Here is a 13,417-nt window from a genome sequence, read left to right on the forward strand (position 1 = left end):
TAATATTAGGCCTATGCTATACAGGCCTGAGGTAAAATAAAGTTTTGGAATTACATTTAGACAGTTACTCCATCCCCTGATTTCATTCAATCGAATAATTGTGTTTGCAGTCTTTTGGAAAACAAGATCAATTGTGTACATACTAATTCTTCCTTCAATACATAAATTCAAGCCAACGAGCAAACTTGAAAATGCTGTTTTCCAGAAATAGTATTGCTTGATGCTGTCAGTCAACACATACTTTCAGCATTAGGCTGCAGCAACACCTCGTCGCCTTTAAGGCTGTCAGGAGGAGTTGATAGATAAACATATGGTGCCAAAACTGCGGAGTTTCTCCCTATCAACAATACATGTACAGAGTTATTTTGAACCCCTCTATCTTTCTTTCTCAAGCTGTTTGCAGACTTGTACTGTGAGTTCCAGCGCAATCACACTCAGATTGAACATAATACAGTGAGGGTTTTCAGACCCTACACCAGACCCTACATCAGAGTAGCCTACACCAAAAAAAGAAAAGAAAAAAAAAGGACATATTGGCAACTCCACTAACAGTAAATTTAACTATACAAGTCTCTTTTTGTTAACACATTTAAGGAATCATTTGCGCAAACTGTCAGCGAGTTGGTTAAGGACTAGAAACAAAAACAGTGTAAAAAACTACTTTTGATCCAAACTTAATTACGGCCATCCATCAAACTTACTGCAGGCATCCGTCTCAGGTTGCTAACGTCAGTGACGGGTTTGATTGATTTTTAAATGTTTAAATATGACTTTTTAACTTTTTTTCACTGGCAATGAGACTGAAACAACTGCATGAGATTTGCATGTTAAAGCCAAGGACTCAGGGTTGTGTTGCTAAGTAAACTTTAAAACTTAATAAGTCTTTGGTCTAGCTGTACTTACAATAATGACAATAACTTCCACATCAAATATAAATAGACAATATTACAACTAATAAATAATAAAGACCTACAGTCAAATCAAAATTGTCACAGTTCATGAATTCACTGACTCGTTTTGTTCTGGGTTGTGCTTGAGTGCACAATTCCGATTTGTTGACTATATCCGATTTTTTTGACGACCTGCTTACATTATCTTTTCAAAAGCGACCCGTATCCGATATTTGCATTTCACTGTAGCCTACATTGGCAAAACAGCCCTGGACGTTCTTAACCGGTGAAAGGAAGTAAAACAGCACGATATGCGATGGACGCAAACAAAATGATTGTACAATGTTTTGCTGTCTGCACTTTTCCACACATCTTTAAAGTCGGCAAAACATTTCTCTCTTAAGGTGGAGAAAAAGACGAGTGCCCTTGACAGGGTTGCCAGGTTTTCATAACAAAACCCGTCCAATTGCATCTCAAAACTGTGTTAAAGTAGCCCAATGCCGCATGAAAACCGCGGACTTGGCAACACTGGCCCTTGATCGCAGTTTGTGTTTACCTGAGTTGACGTCATTTGCCTCCGTCCTTTTTTCAATGACGTATGACTCGCATTTACTGGGGAATATCCGATTTGACAGCTTACATGGCAGACGCAAAAGCACGCGTCCGAATCATATCGGATTTATTACCACATATGAGTGAGGCCTGAATCCGATCGGAGGATATCGGAATTCATCCATTTTTTTACTGCTTACACGTTCACATGTCAGATCCGATCTGTGCCACATGAGAGGAAAAAATCGGAATTGGGTCAATTGAACCATGCAGTGTAAATGGGGCCTTTGTGGTTGTGGGTGTGGTCACTGTTAACCACTCAACTGATTACTAGCTCCCAGAAGTGGGAGTAAAGCTGTGCATTTTCGACCAATTTCGAGACGAATTCTGACTCATGCGACTCTTTTCTGGACTATGTGTTGTGGAGCTGAGCACGGCTGCTGGAGCTATTGTTATACAAACACCGCATCGCGAACACCGGGACTTTTATTATGACGGGACGGGACAGGGTCGCCGTGCGCGCACACTATTTACGTTTTTTATGGTCATGTGTATAAGGTAAAGCAGCTCTGTTTATCAGATTAGATACATTTAAGTGTGTTTAACATGATGTTATGACGTTAATCTGTGTGTTTGCTCGGCGCTGCTGTGACATGTTCATACTGCTAAGAGAAAAGCTTCTGCCCAATAAAACCGGGGGAAACGCAGATATGACGCAATTGACAGGCGACTCCCTCAAACGCTATGCTGACACATCACGGTTCATTGGTTAAAATAGAAATTTTCTCACAATTTACAAATATTTGGAAACATATGGGATATTGTAAGTACTCAACTGAACAAAATAACACTGGCCTAGTGGTTTTTGGATATTTTACTACAAAAATACTACATAGTGCACTTTTATTTATTTCAACTTACAGTGCTTCGCGTTTTCGTAGTGAAGAGGGGCAGACAGAGCGAGCCAACTAAGATATTGAGAGAGTGTTTCAATGTTTGGCTGCCAAGAATCCTTCCTCCTTGAGCCAACAACTGTCAATAGTTGAATACGCACACAATTCATTACTAGTGTACCTCACTCTTTGAATGTAGTTTAGGATACCAGCCATCTAAGTTTTCCTAGTCTGGAATCCGAAGTCACGGTCCCCTCTGCTCACCCCTTCGTCCAGAGGTGCTGTCTTACATGGAGCAGAGCCCGCAAGACTCTCCTCCAGGTGGGAGGGCACACCAAGGCTGATCGCCACCGGTCAAAGCCTCCCATTTACGTTGTATCCAAAGGTGTGGATTTCAACCAAAAATATTCCTCTCTGCTCCATTAGTAATACGTTAGCTCCCAAATTCCCCTGCCGTTCACTTTCACCAAGACACTCACCGTAGGGCTGCACGATTAATCGTATTTTAATTGTGATAACGTTATTTGGTTATCTCTATTGATTTCAAATAATCGTCACAATATTGGCCCGCTCGTTATTTATCCTTAAAACGTGTTTTGTTCTTTGGGGTTTGCGTTGGTAACAAGCCTCCACTAGCAGTCATTTGTGGTTGCCAGATGCTAAGAGCATAAATCCCCCAAATAGAGCTTTTCCCTTAAAAGGATACACTTGCAGTGCTGCAGCTGCTGCTGCTCGTGCCTCACTAAACCACGCCCCCTCTGCACAAAATCTCATTTCAAATGCAAAGATGTTAGACAATCACAACAGTGGGTGTTTTCACTGATGTCTTATAGCAGACACGCCCCTTGAAACAGAGCATTTAAAGCTGAGGGCTAATATCAGTTTTAAAAAAAAATCTAAATTATGACTTTTTTTTATGTAAAAACCATACTAACAATATAAGTACACCTCAGGAAACATTATACAATATAAGAATCCATGCCATGGGACCTTTAATGTTAGTTCTTTGCTTTAAGAATTTGCAGGGTAATCTGAATCTGTGGTTTGTCTCATTTGCAAATTAATTGTGTTGATTTAAAAATCTAATGCGAGTACAGATTACACTAGTAACAAATTATATCTGGTGTCTAAGTAATTTTTGGTTTAACTGTACCTATAACATATGATGCAAATATTTTTGCAAATATTGATTTAGATGCTTTTGGTGTTCTATATCCAAAGACATAATTAACTAGGTGAGTGTCTTTACTTATAACAATCCCCCAATTTTACCTGCCGCCATTTTAATTGTGTTTATTTTTATTGGCAAAAGGGACCAAGATTTAATATGCTGTATTTGGCCTTGTGCTGGTAAAATGTTAAATGGGCACAATACAAAGTGTAGCAGTACATTGTTGATACGTAAATAAAAAAACATTCATATTAGAATTGTAAATCAGAAAATTTTCGCCAATTATGATAATTACATTTCACCAAATAATTACATTTCACCGCCACTAGAATTACTTTACAGGAACAGCAAATGCAAAGTAACAAAACGTTAAAAAAAGTTGTAAAGTTATACTTCCTGATCAAAGCATAGGCTTCATTAATATAATTCTAAAGGCACAAACATACAACGATGAAAACAATACCAAAAAGGAGCACACTCCAATGGAAGAGTGGAAAAAACACAACAAAAGATTGCAACGACTTCAAAGGGACTTTTCTACAGATGCCATGTTCTCTCCTCAAACACATCTAAACTAATTGGTGCATCTATTCTCTCTGACCTCACTATTTGTTTCATTTCTTACAGGCTGCACGACTGTGGAGGCGAGGCCTGACATTCAGCAGCCGGACTCACAAAAGCCCAGAAGCAAATGGATAAAGACTATGTCTAATGAGAGAGGATTCTTCCACTACACTAGCTACCAACCACAGAGGAAAGAAAAGGCTATTATAGATCTGTAAAAGAGTGGAAACTCTGGATAGGTGTTCAGACATACACTCAAAGGAGTAAGGCACCTCCTTCTGTGACAGACATTTGGTTCCTTCTCTGGGAACAATGGAGGAACAAGCTTAATCCCTGCCAGCTCATAATGAGCTATAAGCTTTCTTTTCACAGCAAAAATGTCCTTCCTTACTTTGGTGTTAATCAGGGACAAATGCCCTGGTCCTTTTCAGGTCTGCCGGACCTCATTCCTTTGCTGCCGCTCTCCACTCTTGTCCTGCATTTTCAAGTGTCCTAGGTCGAAGACGAGATGGCATTGAGATCCGTGAGAATGGTATGGCTTTGGCTCGACGTATAGAAGCTGTACGTTTAAGAGGCCCCATTCCCGACTCGTCTTTAAAACTGCACAGAGTTCGCAATTGTGCATTTGGGAAAATTCAGCAGGAAAAAGGCTGGAGCTGGCTCTTTAAAGCTTAAATAACCAAAAGCAGTTTTTTTTGGTCATAGCTCTAGGATGCTAGCGTGCCGGTTTCAGCACATAAATGCGTCTGTGTTTTCCAGCGGATCAGAAAAACAACAAAAAGCCCAAACCCCATTCACGGCGTGAAAGGACAAGCATTCAGACTGCCGATGAAGCATGAGGCTTTCTTCTTTCCCTACACCGCACAAGAAAAGAGAGACATCTATGAGGAATCTATTAAAGCGAAATGACACAAAATCAACTTATGATGCCAGGCGAAATTAAGAGGCAAACCTCACATTAGAGTTCAACTCCTACTGGTGTTTCCAGATACCTCAAGGGGTACAAAATCTCATTTCAGCAATGAGAGACCTACAAAACGCTACAAATGAACAGAGCTCTGTAATTTATGCAACTTTTATTACTGGACTGATGCATCATACAGTAGAAGCACTAAAAGCAGTATTTAATACTAAATGATTTGAGAACAATACATTCAGCATGTTTTTGAATTTTGTCAAAATGTAGCAAAATCATGATTAATTTTTCACAGAGGGTCCCTCTTCATCAGAGATCCCTCATCCATGACTCCTTGGAGTTCATCATTTCTCTCATGCCTATGTGACTATATCTATACCTATATTTGGCACACCTATCTAATTCACATCTCATGAATCCTCAACTCTGCAGATCAGAATGCATCTCCTCTTTCTTCTCTTTCTGGTGTCTGTGTTCGACAGAAGGTGAAGTGATGCAGAACGCCAGTGCAAGCTGGATGGAGGCCCCATTAGACTCGCCCGGGTGAAATGTAATCCCAGGCCTATTGCATTTAAATGGCCTGGCTGCTTCAACGTTTTATTTGTGTTTTTCCTTTTCCGGCTCTTTGAGTTTCTCCCTTCACCAGTGCCTTTGAAACCCAAACTCACCCCCACCTGTAACGGGACAGCTAGGCGGCATGTTTTCATAATCGTGTGTTTAAAATGGCATCTTCATTTCCTGAGCCATATTCCCAGAGGAGTCGCTCAAAAACAACGAGAAAGGGGAGGATCCACTTGACTTGCGGTGTTGCTTTGACTATAAAGAGATTTGAGGGTTCAACATTGAATTTATCAAAGCTTGCCTTGAATGAAATGTTGATGCAAGGCCAAACATTGTAGATAAGAATGTAGCAAGGTTCTTTTGAGGGCAAATAAAAGATAATCTCTCCCTCTGATTATTATTATTTTTTATTTTTTTTGGGATGGTTTGAAAGGTCACAAATGTTTGGTTATGATAAACATGTCCTATAAACCACAATCAAAGAAAGATATGTTTTGTATCATATTGTAACAATCAAGATTCGTAACTTAATCGGTATCATCGTTGTAAATTCATAGACTTGAAATCTGAACATCAGCCAGATTTTTCTTTCCTCCTTGTTTTCATAACCTGCAATTTCTCATTCTCTCTCTCCTTTGAACCATGACTGACATTACAACAATGCCTATTTTTCTTGATGAAACAGTATTGGGGAAAATCAGGAGGATTCTTAAGGGAATGTGTGGCTCCAGCTCCACACCTGTTGCTATTCAAAGGACTTGATCCACCTTGTTTTGCCAAGCATGTCACATAGCGACACAACAGGTTCTAGAGTTTACTATATTTATATATTTGCTTACAGTATAAAAAATTGATATATTTATTAGGGCTGTCAAAATAACGAGTTAAGTTCTATTAATTAATCTGAGAAAAAATTATGTGTTAGAAAAAATTATGCGTTAAAAAAATAACGTGTTAAAAAAAATAACGCAGATTAATCCATTCCGTATTGAACTTTGACACTGAGCAGTTTTCGCCACCATTCAACTGTAAAAAGAAGGAAGGAGATGAGAAACAACAGTCTGGATCATTGATTGGAACGTTTACTTATAGAAAAAAAAATTGGCTTGATGGAAGTGTTGATAAAAGTACCAAATGCAAAGCATCCTGAGTTAGGGACGTTCTTTGTACGTTGCTAACTCAGTTAGCTGGATTTGATTGTTGACGATTTGGCTTGATCTCGGATTGTTTGGTTCTTGTTTGGTTCTGGATCATTAATTAGATCATTCACTTATAGAAAAAAAAACTGGCTTAATGGAAGTGTTGATAAAAGTACCAAATGCAAAGCATCCTGAGTTAGCGACATTCTTCGTACGTCGCTAACTCAGTTAGCTGGATTTGACTGTTGACGATTTGGCTTGATCTCGTATTTTTTGGTTCTTCAAAGCTCATCCTGGACTTGCTGTCATAGCAACATGTCCGTTACCTCAAACCTGCTCGGGAGCAGGCTTATTTCATTTAAACAGGATTAGATTGCATCCTGAGGTGATATTTAAAATCTGTCCCGGCCACTGCTACTTTATTACAAGAGTTCCTTACTGAACCAGGGGCAATAATAATTTAAAATAGTAATAAATATAAAAGTTTATTTGAAAATAATATTTGAAAGTTGTGTAAAATTTGCGTATAATACTATAGACACAATCACTTGATTGACAGATTTATTTGTGAATTGTGATGGAATAATTACTTTATAGTTGTATTGGAGGATTACACACATTGTGCAGTTAATCTCCGTCATGCATTAATTTGAGTGATGACGGATATTATGGGAGTGGCTTGATGCAGCTCAAGAGATGCAGATAATTTGATCTTGACCGTTAAGAAACTTAATACTGTCTAAGTTAAGAAACTTAATAACTTAATAATTAAACTTAATTTATACTGTCACAAAAAATCTGCTTCAAATTGAATAAAAAATTAAATTACAACATTTAAAAAAAATGCAAAGTGTGTCCAAATATTATAAAATCGTGAATATATATAATTGGGAATCATTTTCAGTGAAAATTTAATTTATCTAACTTTTATGTTGGTTTGGTCGTTTCCTTATAAAGGTCCAGAAATTTGTGGTTTTTCTTCTTTCTTTTTTTTCTTTGACAAGTTTTTTTGCCAGGTGGCTTTTTTAATTATATGATGTCATTAAGTTGTCTTGACGCCAGACAATCGCTGCATTGCTGATCGTGGTTTGGGAACACAGGCACGAGCAGTGATCTCAGATAACTTAATCCAGATATTTTAATCCAATCCGCAAATTCGTTTGAAGAACCAAATTAGCCAGAGATCAGTTATCACGATTAAAAGATATGGGATCTGTCAAATCATCTCAGATGTATTAAGCAAAGTACGAAAAATGGGCTCCAGGAGTTAACGTTAATCCGGACGAGTATGACCTAATGTCCCATCATAACAACACTAGCAGTCTACGTCATCTATAAACCGCACTGTAAGTAAAAACTGCCTGGGACAAGCACTGTCAAGATGAGATGTAGCTATGTCTGTGTCATTATGCCAACATTATCTTCATTGTCCTGTTACGACATAAAAAGTTTGAAACCTCAGGAAAATGAACTTTCCTCTCTTGTCAACAAGCCTGGTGTTTAGCATGGCGCGTGCTCTTCAGTGGTGGAGGCGCGCGCTGTATATTAGTATATATTACTGTCTACGCGTATATTACAGTCTATGATCCCGTCACAGAAGGATTACGCAGCAAACCGATCAGGTCATTTACATGGTGAAATATTGCGTTTGATCGGTTCAGGTTTATCCCATCCCTCTCAAACCGATTGCATTTTTGGTTTGGGCATTTTTAGTCCGATTGAGGTGTTTATATGAAGCATTTTCATTCAGATTGGACTTTTAAACAGATTACAGTGCTCCATGTAAACGCACATACTGAAACGCAAACTTAGCAAATCTGTATGTGACCAACTGAGCAATTCCCTTGCTAAATACATATAAACATAAATACAACTGTAGCTACATACATACATCTTACTAAAGGACTTCTGAATTTATTTCTTCAGCATACTAGGTAATTTTGTTGATTGTTATGGCCAATATCTGAACAGTGAAAATAATAATAAAAGAGTTTTTGAACTTTAAATGTCACTAACGCTAATAATTCATTGATTCATTTTAATTTAAATATTTAATATACTTTCACAGCAAAAATGATGTATGCGATTAATTTAGATTAATTAATCACAGAGTATGTAATTAATTATATTACATTTTTAATCGATTATGCCCTTTTACAATGTCTTGATTTTTGTTTTCATCAAGATGTTTGGTCTGGAAACTCACCATTGACAGGGCTCAATCCGAGGGGCGGGATAAACGGTTGTCTTTCAAACTCGCTCTGCACGCGATAGGATAGCGCTACAACCAACCAGAGCAACAAAGGTGAAACAGAGCTCGTTGATAGATTAAACATGTGCCGTATCCGGTCGGCAAAACTCTAAACACATCTTCCCTTTTTAAGAATGACTTCAGTGACGTTCTATGTTGTTTTCTCAGAGAAAAGCTTAACTCCAAGTCTTCCAGAGTCGCGGTCAAAGCTGATTCAAAAGACCATCGTTCAGCAGTTTCTGTGTTTACTAGAAGCACGCAAACGCAACTCGGCCATCGTCATTGTGGCTCCGCCCAACGACTCTATACACGATGTGACTGGCCCGACAAGAGTTTGCCGTTTACAGCTCAGAAGGGTATTTAGAGTTGCTATAGACGACACTCCCGGGCAGATTAGATTTGCTGCCGCTAGGGTGCGTCTACATTTCTAGGCTAATGTAATGCAGTAGCAAACATTAATAGGAAAGGAAAGGGTTAGCAATAACATTACACTGAAACAAGTGCAGTTATAGCCTACGTAAGCTACCATATTTTACTCCAGGTTGAAAGAAAAGTTAGTTTTTTCACTGAGCACATTCTCTGCAGTCCGAGTGTAATGCACTTGAAGCTCACTCTCGCTCATATCTGAGGTAAATCATTAAAGGGTTAGTTCACCCAAAAAAAGAAATTGATGTCATTAATGACTCACCCTAATGTCGTTCCTCACCCGTAAGACCTCCGTTCATCATCGGAACACAGTTTAAGATATTTTATATTTTAGTCCCAGAGCATATGCAGTCTATGCCCACTTTACTGGCCATGTCCAGAAAGCTAATAAAAACATCATCAAAGTAGTCCATATGTGACATCAGTTGGTTGATTAGAATCTCTTGAAGCATCGAAAATACATTTTGGTCCAAAAAATATCAAAAACTACGACTTTATTCAGCATTGTCTTCTCTTGTTTTCCTCCAAAAAGATTAAAACGGTTCATGAATCAGTGAACCGATCAATGATTCAGGTCGCCAATGTCACGTGATTTCAGCAGTTTGACGCGTTCCGAAATGCTGAAAACACGTGACATTGGCGACCCGAATCAGTTTAATTTGTTTTAAAATGTAATTTAATTGTAATTTATTGTAATTTATTATTTAGATCAAAGCTGAATTTTCAGCATCATTACTCCAGTCTTTAGTGTCCTGTCCTGTCCTTTTATCCGTGCTGAATGAAAAAATAAATAAAATAAAAGTAAACGTTTTGGTAAATTCAGTTGTTGAACAGGTGTGGAAAAACATACATTCTAAATATCCTGGGCATGTAGGGAATATGAATGTGAAACGATGCTCAAAAATTCTAACGTTTTCTGGTAATAGCATATACTACAGAAAGAAATATCAAGAATAAGCACTCATTCTATTCATCTTGACAATTTTCACAATAAAATGGCACTGAAAATTCATCTGCTTCATGCACCCAATGCTAGTTTGACTGTGATAGGGCCTCTTGAAGTCCAGAGGGAAACCCTGCATGGAGTTCAGTCGATATCTCAAGCTCCAGTTTTCCTGCATCGCGATCATTACCAGATGTTGGCTGAACAGCAGCTTCTAGGGCTCGAGCAAACTCCACAAATCGCTATAAATCACCAGGCACTTCCCAGCAGCTTCCTACATGTCTCAATTCCACAATCATGTCTGCACTGTCATCACAAATGGATGATAAATCTAATCTTGATCTTGTTTTTCTAGCGATAGTCAGTTTATGCAGGTGAGGGCCAACAAACACAACAACTGGGAACAAAGAACTGAAACAAAATATGAAATCTGCTCTATTAATCAGTCTATTCCCCCTCCATCATTCGTTGCTTCCGCTGAATGCTCTAAAAGCCACCTTTCTGCTCATTATCTCTGCCAATGATGCATCTGGTGCAATCATACAAATGTTAACAAAAAAAGCTAATAAATAAGGTGTGGAGATGGCAGTGAATGAGTAGTTCTAGGGATTCAGGGAGTAAAAAGAAACATAGCAGCCTCAGCAGACTAGGAACATGCTTGGAGTTGCTAAGAAGAGAGAGCTGCTTAAAGCCAGAGCAGCCCATGATAAATGGACAGTAATGTCTTTCACATCTGGTTTTAGGAAGGGCAAAGCCACTAATGAGTCCTATCAACACAGGTCTCCTGTCCTCACAGGAACATTTGATCACGTAGCCACACAGGACAAACTACACATGCTGTTCTACTACACAAAAGAGCCCAGATAAATCGACCTGATTTTAAGATACAAGGGCTAAGATTAAGATAACGGTTAGATGTGGACAGGCAGCACAAAGCTCTTTGTGACATTTGGTATGTCCTGCACCATATACTCTTAAAAACAAAGGTTCTTTATTGGCATCTACTGCTTTTCCACCATTGGGCCTAGTTCCATTTGAGCTCGGTTCGGCACACCGCGATTACAAATCATTCTCGGTTCATAATTATCAGACAGGTTAGCCATGCTGGTAAAATGCCTGTATTTGAAGTTGCCACTCAGGATTAGTCACTTGTCTGTTGCCTGTCTAACAGTTTCTTTGTAGCAGGCCAAGTGTGCTATTTGAGCGAAGTTAACAGGAAGATATAAATAAAATTAACCAATATAGCTATTTAGATCTTATACCATCTGTATGTTTATGATACCATCAACTCTTGTGTTAAAGCAAAGACAGGCATGTTTGCATTACATTCAAACAAGCTCTGTTATCACCTTAACAGTAAAAAAGGAAACCATATCCGTACTGGCTGTGGTATGGAAAGCACCGAGTAAGGTTTGGCTCAATGTTGGAAAACCGGTTTATGGTTCCACAAAGAACCTTAACATCCATGGAACCTTTCCTTTGGATAGCAGGTTCTTTATAGTGGAAAAATTTTCTGTACACTAAGAAAAATTGTGATGACTGAAAAGTTCTTTGGGGAACCTAAAATGGTTCCTCTTTAAAATCATGTGCATTTTACCAACTGCAACCACTTTACTTTAGGACTGAGAGGGCAGAAAACAAAGGACAAAAAAGGAAATTGGATTTGAAATGTGGCAAACTGGATTCAAATCTGCGTTATCCACAAGATGTACCATTACTCAACATGTTACCAATACATCACAGTTCCAACTCCAAAAGTATTGGTTTTGACGCTAAGTGGAAATGCGTATTACACAGGGAGAGTCTGATCTTGACATGCTTTGCATACACATGCCACATGGGTATTTTAATAGGTTAGATCAATTAACTAATAAGACAGGATCTGGAAGTGGAGGATGAATTAGTGGTTTCAGAAGTTGTCTTTTGAGTTGATGTTGTCCTGATAACAAGGCTTCAAATGGGGTTAAAAGGGTCCGTGGAACCAAACCAAGCAAATGTAAAAAATTTACCTCAAGAGAGCAAGACTAATATCAAGAAAGACTTATTTTTTTCTTACAGCTCATGGTATAATACAGTTCTGGCTTCTGTGCAGATGTGCTTTAGTGCAATGAAATATAACAAAGATGGAAAGGAAAACTGAGAAAATATTTATACAAATGAAACCGTCTGTGTTAGAGGAGTTGACAGGGTGTAAAGAAGAAGCCATAATAAGAAACAACGTGTCAATATTCATTGCTGAATTTAAAAGTGCATATATAGAATAATAAACAAAAGTTCAGATGGCCTGGGGTAATTATTGAAAATACATCTTGAGAAATTAATAATCATGGTTTTCACTCCACAGAATGAAAAAATGGATGTACCATATGCAAAACCATATAAAAGCATAAAAATGTGTTATGACATCTTATAAAATTATTCCACTAGGAGAATTACATTTAAAAGTCAAAGCAAACCATGCAACAATCTGACATCAAAAAATATAAAAGTTCTTATTTTAAATTAAATACCAGTCCTGGGATGTCGGTAAAACTTCACATTTTGGTGTTGGAATTTTATAGAACCATGACAAAGATGTTTTCAATATATTTCAATACCAAAGCACTGCTAAAGCAACACCTATCAAACTACAACTCGGCATCCACTGGCACGACTTGAATTACACTGAAGGTGGAATGTGCCAGCAGAGGGATTAACAAACAAGTCCAAGTTCAAGGCCCTAACTAAACAGCATGGCGGAGACGGTTGCGATGCATCAAAGCCATCCTGGCACATTTTGGCTGTCCAAGCACAGTGGGTGCAGCTGCTCAACTGAGGTCATCTTGGCAGTTGCCCCTGCCTCCCCCCTCCCGAAGTTAAGGGCTTCGCTTTTTGCGTTCAGCTGCAAAGAAACTCATTCATGCTTAATTATTAAAATACTTTTTATACACGCTTGTTTTCATATTCTCATATTGCCTGTTTTAATTTTCCTCGCATGTTTCATGCTTTTTTCACAGTGTTTTTTTTAACTGGAGTGAGGAGGGAACGGATAGATTTCATGCATTATATTTATTTATTATTTAGTTTACTTTCTAAAATAGCTTTGATTCTTTTAATTCCCCTCACATTTTC

The 13,417-nt window shown here is 38.3% G+C and overlaps 2 protein-coding genes across 3 annotated transcripts in view; one reads left to right on the forward strand and one right to left on the reverse strand.

Annotated features, from left to right (window-relative positions):
- The window catches only part of LOC137093116 (probable E3 SUMO-protein ligase RNF212), a 217,341-nt gene extending 211,478 nt beyond the window's left edge, over positions 1-5,863 (forward strand). Inside the window, exon 12 of the mRNA XM_067457848.1 lies at positions 4,134-5,863. Coding sequence (XP_067313949.1) covers positions 4,134-4,288 — 155 coding nt within the window. The 3' untranslated portion in view covers positions 4,289-5,863. The remainder of the gene's footprint in view (positions 1-4,133) is intronic.
- fgfrl1a (fibroblast growth factor receptor like 1a) overlaps positions 1-13,417 on the reverse strand; it is an 88,258-nt gene that overhangs the window by 26,188 nt on the left and 48,653 nt on the right. The gene's annotated exons all lie outside the window — the stretch shown is intronic.

The sequence above is a fragment of the Pseudorasbora parva genome, chromosome 11 (genome assembly GCF_024679245.1).
Source record: "Pseudorasbora parva isolate DD20220531a chromosome 11, ASM2467924v1, whole genome shotgun sequence".
NCBI lineage: Eukaryota > Metazoa > Chordata > Actinopteri > Cypriniformes > Gobionidae > Pseudorasbora > Pseudorasbora parva.